The sequence below is a fragment of the Semicossyphus pulcher genome, unplaced genomic scaffold (assembly GCF_022749685.1).
Source record: "Semicossyphus pulcher isolate SPU_LCO1_2020_fin unplaced genomic scaffold, fSemPul1.0.p SCAF_17, whole genome shotgun sequence".
NCBI classification, from domain to species: Eukaryota; Metazoa; Chordata; class Actinopteri; order Labriformes; family Labridae; genus Semicossyphus; species Semicossyphus pulcher.
Window position 1 is genome coordinate 5,224,851 of NW_027211681.1, and position 10,338 is coordinate 5,235,188.

The 10,338-nt window shown below is 41.0% G+C and overlaps 1 protein-coding gene across 3 annotated transcripts; it reads right to left on the reverse strand.

Moving 5' to 3' along the window:
- Window positions 1–945: 945 nt before the first annotated feature.
- Window positions 946–9,963, reverse strand: clta (clathrin, light chain A). Of its 3 annotated transcripts, XM_069666023.1 has the most exons (7): window positions 9,678–9,963; window positions 8,954–8,982; window positions 7,886–8,003; window positions 7,556–7,667; window positions 6,147–6,200; window positions 3,667–3,702; window positions 946–2,153 (listed from the first exon to the last, which is right to left on the reverse strand). In XM_069666023.1, the coding sequence occupies exons 1-7, from the start codon at window positions 9,853–9,855 to the stop codon at window positions 1,982–1,984; spliced, it is 699 nt and encodes a 232-aa protein (XP_069522124.1). In that variant the 5' UTR covers window positions 9,856–9,963; the 3' UTR covers window positions 946–1,981. The 3 variants fall into 3 exon arrangements, with proteins under 3 accessions (XP_069522124.1, XP_069522125.1, XP_069522126.1); XM_069666024.1 differs by lacking the exon at window positions 3,667–3,702; XM_069666025.1 differs by lacking the exons at window positions 3,667–3,702; window positions 6,147–6,200.
- Between the last annotated feature and the right edge of the window lie 375 nt (window positions 9,964–10,338).

The window sequence follows — 10,338 nt, forward strand, 5'->3', positions numbered from 1 at the left end:
AGCTGCATAGCTTGAGTCAGGTGAGTGCCTGGTAGTCAGTTACCCAGGTGCACCTGCTTTATGTGGCATAGAGAAGGCCAAAGCTGGTCAGCTGGTGGTTGACAGAAGGCATGAAGTAAACACTGAGGTTCTTCAGACTGATGAGACTTAAATTAACGCTACTGTGAGGAACTAACCAGGGCTAATGAGTTATTTTAACTGTAACTATGGCTGGGCGTACCTCTGGATTTTCACTATCAATATATACGTCATCAGAGGAAAATGGCTCCCATGTGTTGGACATGGAGTTGGGGTCAGGTGACTGTGGAGGAAAGTGGAGGCATTGTCATACATTATTAACATTAAAGGCTTAGTCTGAACCTAGTTGAGTCAGGATGCAAGCTCCCCCGTGGAGCTTCTCTTTCCATTTAAGAGGACATGATTCAGGCAAAAGATTCAGACTAAGGCTTTAACATTCTTTTTTAGCAATTGTCGCCTCCCATGTTCACCATTATTAGCCTCTTTGCAGACCTGAACCACCCGTTCTCAGTTCATTGGCTGCAGAAGCTGCTGAAACACTGAGGATGGCAGCCTTGAAAACTATAAAACTATATTGCCATAACTGTTGTCAGAAAGCTAGCGAACTAGTTAGCAAGCAAAATGGATCATTGAGGTAACAGGACGAGCTGATCACCAAACCTTTGATGTTGGTGGTGACCAAAACTGAGCTAAAAGTAAATACAAGACCTCTATCTATGAGATGACCAGACTTGAGGGAATATTATCAACGCTTTGTTTCTGTAGTCTTGTTTAGGTGTGTAAGGCTGACAACAGGTTACAGCTAATCACTTCTTTCTAGGAAACACTCAAACTGATTCTTAAATGTCGACTCAATGCAGTAAGATTCCTGAACTACAGATTATCAGTTATTATCAAGTTAAAGAAAGACAGGACGACAACTTTCATCGAGGTTTTACTGATATTGAAATCAAATGGACAATGAACAATGGTCAAGCAACAGCCGGCTAATATCTAGTTCTCTTTAAAACCACAACTGTCTAGTTTCAGTGACATAAACATTTCATATACTGTATATATATTGCCTTCTGTATATGTACATAGGTACACTCATAGAGTACGTACACACACAGATGAGGTTTGAACACACAGAGACGGGTCACAATAGTTGTAATGACTGGACCTTGTTCAGTTCCTGACCGAAGAGGGGAGAGTCTTTATGAAAGGAAATGCATAGATTGAAAAATTGTACACAATATGCCACAGGTAGGCTCTACACACAATTCAAAGTACACACACTGAATTTGGAGTTCTTAAGAGTTTGGTCCTTAAAAAACAACAATAAGAAAAGCTTTGAAGATACTTGTTTTTGTATAGATGGCAAAACATGAGGTGATGTGTTGGAGGGCAGAACAGGAACAGTTACACACCATCAAACCAGGTAGGTCAGAGGACAATTAATAAGATTGACAGGTTAAGGGATTTAAGAATACAGCATTGTGGGAGTGATATTGTTTGGGGGGCCATGCTATAAGGTTGTAGTGTAGCTGTAGGCCCAAACAATTGACTCTTCCCTTTTAGTGTCCCAACTCACCATCCTTACACACGTGTTAAACAATTCCACACACCAAGAGACCTGTGGTTGAACTAACAGGCATGATCTTTGAATATTTATCAACAGAAAAGAGGAATTAAGAGGTCATGATTGGTCTGTGGAAAAGATGCACACTGGTGCTTACAAACCTTTCAGGGTAGAGAGAATGGTGAGCTGGTTGTTTAATGATAATCTCTAAAGCCCTGCTAGGAGGAGACAGTTGAGGACAGGGCCGCTGGCTGTATCCTTCCACAGGGCTGTGAATGGCAAACAGATATCAGACGGGGTGTAAGGACCCCTTACGTCAGAGTACAGATGCTGGAACATCAGTAGTTGGGTTTGTTTGTGGTGAGAATGATATGGAATGACAACCCGAGCAGCCTTCGCTGCTTAGCGGACTAGCGGGGACTGCTTCAGGGAGATAAGGACGGAGCGCATGCGGGACACATCTTTGGCCTGCTTGCTGGACTTGGGGTTGAAGTCGCAGAGCCGAGCCACACGCTCCCACTCTGTGCCAGGGTTGTTCTCATCAAGATCCGAAACCATGGCCTCTTCAGCCGCCCTGCATGCAACAGGGAAGAGAAAAAGGAAAGGAGATGGAATAGAAGTCAGTTGAGGAAAAGGTACAATTCAACCCAGTTTATCTACAGCCCTGAGGAAGTCCTCTGCTGAACGCCAACACTCAAGCTCTGGCTGAAAATGTAGTCATGCCTTTTGGGCTCCACGGTGCTGACTCTAGCATGACTAATTCATGAGTCAGGTTAACTTGAAGTGAAAGATTAGAGAAATACAAAATCTATTAAAATACATCTCTACAGTTTAGCTACTGACCCTTACTTGGCTTTGTGAGACTTCGTTGGTTCAGCAGAGTCTACCTCGGGGGCAATTGAATAACACAGAACATCCATCTTTCTTTACGTCCACATAGAGAAAGGAGCTACAACAGTTTCGTTACCCACGGCATGCCCCCGACTCTGCTTACACATTACAGTACAGTCACCTGTAGGTCGACTTGCCACAACAGTAAAGGGTGATAAATATAGAACAATGATGAGAAATCCAAACATAAACAACAAAAAAGCTTCACAGAGTAATTAGAAAGTCTGATAAGCAGTTTTGGTTGGTTAAAAATGCAGTTCTGTACAGAACTGGGGGAGTTTGCCCACACCCCTACACTTCAACTTGCCCTATGGCTGCATATTTACAATGTTCTCTTTACATAGCAAGACCCAAGCATAGGGATGATAAGCTTATCTATATGCTTGTCCTTGATTAAAAGGAACAAAATTGGCAAGTTCTGTTTTTTTAACCAAGCCCAAAAGAACTTGAAGCCTTGCTGGGCCTTAGCCATGCACTGTGCTGCGGCTGGAAGCAGGCTGTTTGGAGATATGACAAAAATGAGTTTACCTTCATTTTACATGTAATTGTTATCAAAAAGATCAATTGATGTCTTCTTGGTAAAGGTTGTGTTGTTTTTAAACATCTATCAAACCCCAAAAAAGACATGTAAACTACATGGGTTACCACATTACATTTAAGGTTAAAAAAATCAAAAGTTTTAAAAGAAGAAAAGGTCAAACTGAAAAATGGATCAGTGCAACTGTCACAAGACATTTTGAGGTGCAAGCCACAGATTATGGCTAAACAAATGCACGCCCTCATCACGCCCCACCCACAAACTTAGTAATAATTCCACTGCCAGGAAGTTTCCTACTAGTTTTTTTTTTTCCTATTCCCCACCCAAACTGCAAGCACAAACTCAGCTACTAACTACAACAGAGTACACAGAGCAAGATGGGGATGAGAAGCCAATGAACATTCACCGTCACAACCAACTACAAATACACAGAAGGGACTAGAAGGACCACAACATCACAGGAGGGACATTATAACAAACCTCTAACTAGGCAGTGGATTTAACTGTTGGGAATCTGTGCAACAAATAATTATATTACACACACGCACACATATGCAGACACACACACACACGCACCGGACACACAGAGAACTGCATCTATCCCCTGTCAGAAATATAAAGTATTCGGGGGTTCTGGGGTTTTGTATTTTTACTTAACTGGTCTAGGCGGTAGCAAGGATGGTTAATGTGTGTGCTTTAAGGTGCATAGGAAAAGAAAACAGGGAGAAACAGTTTCACAAGTCAGAATTTAGAAGAAAGAGAGAGAGGGGGGAGGGAACAAAATGAAAGACAACAAAAATGAGCTCAATGCAGATGTTGGAAGCCAGCATGCAAAAGCGACATTTTTTAAATTGTATATAGATTTTGTCTTCTACAAAAATAATCAGTGTGCAGCCTTTGGTTTGGCTAGATTTCTGTGTGAATGCTGACATGTGCCATATTTCCGTGAGTAATATACATGGAGCATTAAGGTCTGGGCTCTCATTTATAAAACTGTGTTCATTACTCATTTCCTGCATGAACAAATAATATTTCTAGCTCCCACCCCCCCCCCACCCACCCAACTCTTCATAGACATTATTCAGAGATTCTGTGGAAATGAGTTCATTCTCTTGTCACATTGTCAGCGTTTGTATGGGAAGTGTTATTCACTTCATTTGTTCTTAGTGAATGTTTTTAAATGAGGCCCCTGCAGTTCCTGTTACTGACTTGTACCAACACTGTGAAGGAGGAGGAAATGGTGTGATTCTGTGTCATTCTACATCAACACTGAGGCTGACAATCTATTCCTTCTACAGTATTGGCTCAATCCACATAAAAGCCAACAACATGTTGCATTAGCTGCATTGAGGTGTGCACATTAAAACAATATTTGCAGTAAATAGTATTATGATGGATTGGGTGTCGGTGGCGACTTTTGCGCCCAGTTAGTGACGTGTTTTCCATCACCCAGCAGTGGTTGGTCTGCCAGAGAGGGTAGGCGGAGCTAAGCGGCTGCTTTTCCGGTCTCTGCAAGTGTTGCGATCAAACAGTAACTTCAAAAATAAGTGAAAATACTAAGAAAGAGGAACAAATTGGACGCTCAGATGAAGGAAAACAGTCTAAAAAGGAAAGTGACCGTCAGCGAGGATAATCAAGAGTTACAAGCGGAGCCAACCGTGGACGTCACACATGCAACACTGTCTGGATATCTGGGAAGTGTCCCCCCGCAATTACCGTTTATCGCCAAAGGTACCGCCAAAGAGAACGAAACTGAGATCTTCGAGATTATCACTTTAACTAACAACCTAATGAAAGAATCAAAAACTTTTCAAACATGGTCGCTTTCTGACATTCATGCATTTTAAAAATGCATTAAAAAAATCTAAAAATGAATGACCTCTTGACCTTGAAAAACAAAGCTAATGAGTAAGAACAAGAAAAACGCGTGTACACCACAATGCAGGCTGATGAGCTTCCCGAATCGATTTGATAGCCAAACCAAAGGCTGTACAGCTAAGGCTAATGGATAGCTAGCTGGGCAAATTAGCATGTCATCCTGTAGGAGAGCAGTAGCTACAGAGCAGCTAAAATTCTAATAAAGCATGAACACAGTTTAGTTTGAAGCAGTTGTGTCACCATGATGTGAACACTGGTGTTATCAATTCATCTGAATTACAAATCAGAACATCTGAACTTGAGCGTAAATGTACTTATATTTGTAATGTGCAGAAAATAATACAACGTGACCTTCGCAGATTGTACTTAAAACCTCAGTTTCACATGTAGCATGGTTAGTTTTGCACTGTTACATATAATGCATAGTCTTATCTATATGTGGCTACCGCTGCCAATTTAGGAAGTTCGGTTGACGACTTAGGAAATCCGACTTTTAGAGATTCAAAAGAGGGAACTTCCACCAACAGCAGAGCCAACCAAGCCACTGTATGGTGAAATCATTTGTCAATTTTTTAAACCCTCAAGATTTAAAAAAACAAGGAAAGTTTGGATGTTATTACGCAAACACCAGAGCCCAATTATAAACACACAAATGCTTCAAACAATGTCTACAGGCATCCTACTCCTGAATAATACTCTGCAGGTTAATTTGGGCAAAATCACATTAATAATAATCGTGTGAAATAGACACTAAACACTTTCTGTGAAAGGTCATACAGTTAATATAAGCAAGTGTTAATAGTTAGAAATGTATGTAATGTCTTTGCAAAATGTTCTGCTGAAATGAGTCTGAGGGAAACGTTATGGAAGTGAGGGATGGAGGAGAACCAACACAGGCACAGTTATGAAAGCTTTCATTTGGATGTGAGGCAGTGTGAGTGTGAAGGCATGCAATCATTCTGTTTACTGAAATATCCTGACAGGCATCCACCCACGGATAACATGCAGACATGTTGGGTGGAAATTATAACTGCAGTTATTTGAGTAAGAAAAACAAGCTAGATGAGCGGTGCAACAATAAGAAATAGTTGAAAAGGAAAAACTAAAAGATGAACACATGGCAATACGAGGGGAGGTAACTAATGCCCTAACTGATGAGATGAATATGATGTCATGGCTGGATGCGAGGGAATTGATGATAACGGAGGAAAAGAAATGTAAGAAAAATGACAAGGGAGGATGTTAGTTGGAGCAACATACACATAACCAATTAGCTCAGAGAAGGGCTGCTTGTAGAAGTCTTCATCCAGCACCCTGGACAAACATCCGCCCAAACGACAGAGCAGCAAGAAGGCAGGAGAGAAGAGAGAGAGAGCGATAAAAGGGAGAGGAGGATGGAAAAGACAAGCATTATATGTTACCACACAATAATAAGGCTAAGGCATATAATCAGGCTCAGGTTTTGGATAGATAAATACAGCGTCAGTGGGTTTCGATGGCTCAGGGAAGCGCTTAGCTCATTGTGTGTAAGAAACCTTTAATTACAAGGCTCTGGTGATCTGCCAGACATCTGCTCTGCACATTTGAAACTAAAACAAGCAAAAGTGTAGCTGCAAAATATATCAAATTCACAAGTTACACAACTTCCAAACAGATTAGTAAGTAAACTGAATCATTGCTTTATATTGTACCTAAGTAATCAATCGAGAAAATGATTTGCTTATTACAGCTTCTCTAAAAACTGGCAATTTTAAAGTACTGACTTTATCTCTGGTAAATTAGGGGAAAGGGATTTGTCTTTTTCTTGTTTATGTTATACAGTAAGTGAGGCTGATTAATTCATTAGTTCAGAAAAGAAGAAATGATGAATAATGAACAATAACTGTTAGTTGAAGCCCTACATTTAGGTGAAAACTCATGTGTATTTATCCTTACTGGACAAAGACCATCCAGCAGTGTGAAACACTTCTCCACCAAACACTGGAAAGTCCTGGTGCTAGAGGTGTATTATTAATAGGGCAGCAGTGCTACATTACACTGCAGGACAAACCCAAGAACGTTCCCGTTCTTTCTTTCTTTGTTTTCTACTTTGTTGTGTGTGTTTCGTTATTCCAATCCATACTGTTGAAAAATGTTAATACATAACACAACTGATATGTCTATATTTTCACCAATTAAAAAAAAACATTACAAAAAAGAAACTGTGCCAGTTCTCTCCGAAATGGCAAAGTAACACAACACATATGTCGAGGTCTAAAATTATTCAAACTGAACAGTGTGTGTGGCAGAGCACAGGATGCTTTGATTCTAGTTTGTTACCATGACCATTATTCATCTGAATTTGCATCTCAGGTTGCCTCCTCAAGAAAAAAGGCTTGATTTTACACTATTGTCCACAAGTAAGTGTGAAAGTTTAACCTGCCAACTGGAGGGTTTGTAATAATGTGGGACAACAGCACATTGTCTTTAAAACCTCGAGGTTGAGGTGGGTCCGCTTCTTTTCCTGCACAGAGAGCCAAACCTCAGTATTGGGTAACATGCGCCGTTACTGAGTCCAAGTCAGCCGCTAGTAGTTTAGTAATGCCTGTTTTCAATATTCAATACATTTTTTGTATAGCCACAAACTGTAAATTTGTTCTCCTGTCCCTTCCCCTCTATGAGGCCAGTACCTGTTGTTGGTTTTGGTTTTCTCCAGCTGCTCGTTCTGCCTGGCGTGCCATTCCTCCAACTCTACCTTCGCTTTCTCCTTCCACTCTGACTCCTGCTTGCGAGAGTTATCATCTGGGGAGGGAGATGAGTGATAAAGAAATGAAGAGACAACAACATGGGACAATTATATTAATTACAGGGATGGACACTGGAGGAAAGTTAGAAGTTAGGGAAGAGCTGTTTGGTTTCAGTCTTGGCTTACATCTCTTGATATTGATCTTTACTTGTCACACCTAAGACGAGTCTGTCCAGTTCCCTCAGAAAAAAAACATGCTCTGGTGTGTGCTCACCTAGCAGCTCCAGCCGGTCTCTTTGCTCTTCTCTCCACTTGCGTAGGCTTTCAGGTTCAGCCTGCAGTCGGTCTGCATTGGAAATAGCTGCATAGGCGTCTGACGGACCGTTGCTTTCCTGAGAAACAAGGACGGTGATAAGGCAGAGATACCTGTGTCACTTCATTTATAACCATTTTATTAAATGTCGTTTACAGAGATGTGGTAAAGAGACTTATTAGTACGTCATACTAAATCATTCATCTCTGCAACAATAATCTAACAAGTACATTTGGAACAGGCTACTGTACTTAGTGTTCTTGTCCTCATTCCAATATGCATAAAACATATCCATTCCTTAAAGTTAGCTGTCATTTAGCCTTTCAGAGGCTTTATTCAAACCAAGTTTGGCCCACTCTGAGTTTTATCAGCTGAGCCTCTCTCACAGCTACTGAAAAGCCCTGACTGTGCAAAACTGGCTGCAATGTTGCAATGACAGCACAGGAAAAGGAAGTTGGAGCGAATGTCAGAGCCAGATATTAAAACCTCTGCAGTTAGCACTCAAATCACAATGTGACACTGCTAAGAGTTGCCTGTTTTTATTTAGTCATTTGACTTCTTTTAAGAGACGTGCTATGTTCCTAGATCTCAGAAAATTGGACACAAGATTATGATTTTCTGATAAGAATAATGAATTTTTAATTGTGCTATCACACACAGCCATCAAACAATAACCATGTGCATGGGCAATACCTACACGTTTAAACTTTACGACATGGCAATTTTAGAGTTTTTCATCATTGCCTCATTATAGAAACAAATGTTACAATAGCAGCACGGTTTGGCTATTTACCAAAACAATAACATTAGGATCCTGACAACAAGCCAGTGTCGAGTCAGCAGAAAGAAAACTACACAGTTGTTAAAAGGCTGCAAGCAAAAGCTCTACATTCTCTACAGAGATTTTTGGTTTGTACAGTAAAATACCCATTTCCATACAAGAAATATAGAAATCACAAACATGACCCAGCGATGTGCCAATTGAATAGCCAAAATAATAAAAACAAAAACAATCTGAAAACGCATTACCCCATGAAGTTCTCCATTGACAGTGCCATCTGAAAAACACAAGGAGAAAAGGTGTTAGGAATCAGACATACAAAGAGAGCCACACACAGGATCAAGTGTGTGCCCTAAGCTAATGGGGTATCTATTACAAAAGATTTCCATACACACATTTCACAATATGATATGTCAGCACTTCAGACTATAGCTACAACTGCTAAACCTTTATGAAGCTACACCTTCAAGGAAATGAGGTAGTCATGGCCAAAGGTCATTAAGCTCCATCAGTTTCCTCTTGTGACTCTAAGGTTGGCTGGCAAATAAAATGTCGAGCTGCCAGCAAGTAACGTTACTCAGGCTTGAAAGGAAGCAATGAATGACACATCCAAGCACGGTGGAGTAAATGCTGTCAGGCAGCTTCATTCATCACAAAACCAAAAAATAAAACTCTTCACACAAACACAGACTGAGCCTCCTGCTGTCTAACGTGTTCATGTGTGTGTTTTAGATAACGTTGACACAGGTTAATGAAAATGTTAGCTAAGCTTGGCTAACTTGCTAGCACAGCTAATGTTAGCTGACTGAATGAGCATCGACTTCAGTCCATTTAGGACCAAATTAAGGTTTAAAGGAAAAGTTTTAGTTTAGCAACATTTTCCCAAACCCAATTTAAAGATACCTAGCTAGACGGACCAGGTAAAAAGTAAATGGTGGCAACTGTCTCTGCTCCGCCGCAGCAGTTACTCACCGTTGGAGTCTCCCAGCGACGAAGGCACCTCTCCGCCGTCCAGGATGCTGAAGCCTTCGTCGTTCTCAATGCCCGCGATTTCGCTCTCTTGCTGGGCCAAGAAAGCGGCAGCGGGGTCCTCGTCTGAACCCACACCGTTTCCAGCTGAGGGTGCGTTGAGCATGTCAAAGTCATCCATGTTTTATGTATTTGTTAGATGGTAAATATCAGTAACGGTTTGCAGGTGTAGCGGTTGACCGAAACCGATTAGCTCAACGGGAAGAAGGACGACCCAAAAAAAAAGAGAACCTCGAGACCAGCGAAGCGGAAACGCATAAGTAACCAATCACGAACAAGGATTGTTGACTGACGGTTCAGAGCTCCAATCACAAAAGAGCTGCCTCAAAATGGGACCAATCAGATTTGTAAAGCCTCCCGCATACGGGTCCCATGACCCGCTACGTGCTGTCAGATATATGAGACAAATCCGCAGTCTGTAAAAAGGCGAAATTAAACATTGACATAATTTAATACATTTCATTGTCTGGCCCTTATTATAATTCCATGTGAGCCCTACCACTGCACTTTATATAGTGATATTCTGTTGTCAGTTAACTAAAACGTAAAAGAAAATCACATATATGCCCATATGTCTACTGTAATATATTTAATACATGATAAT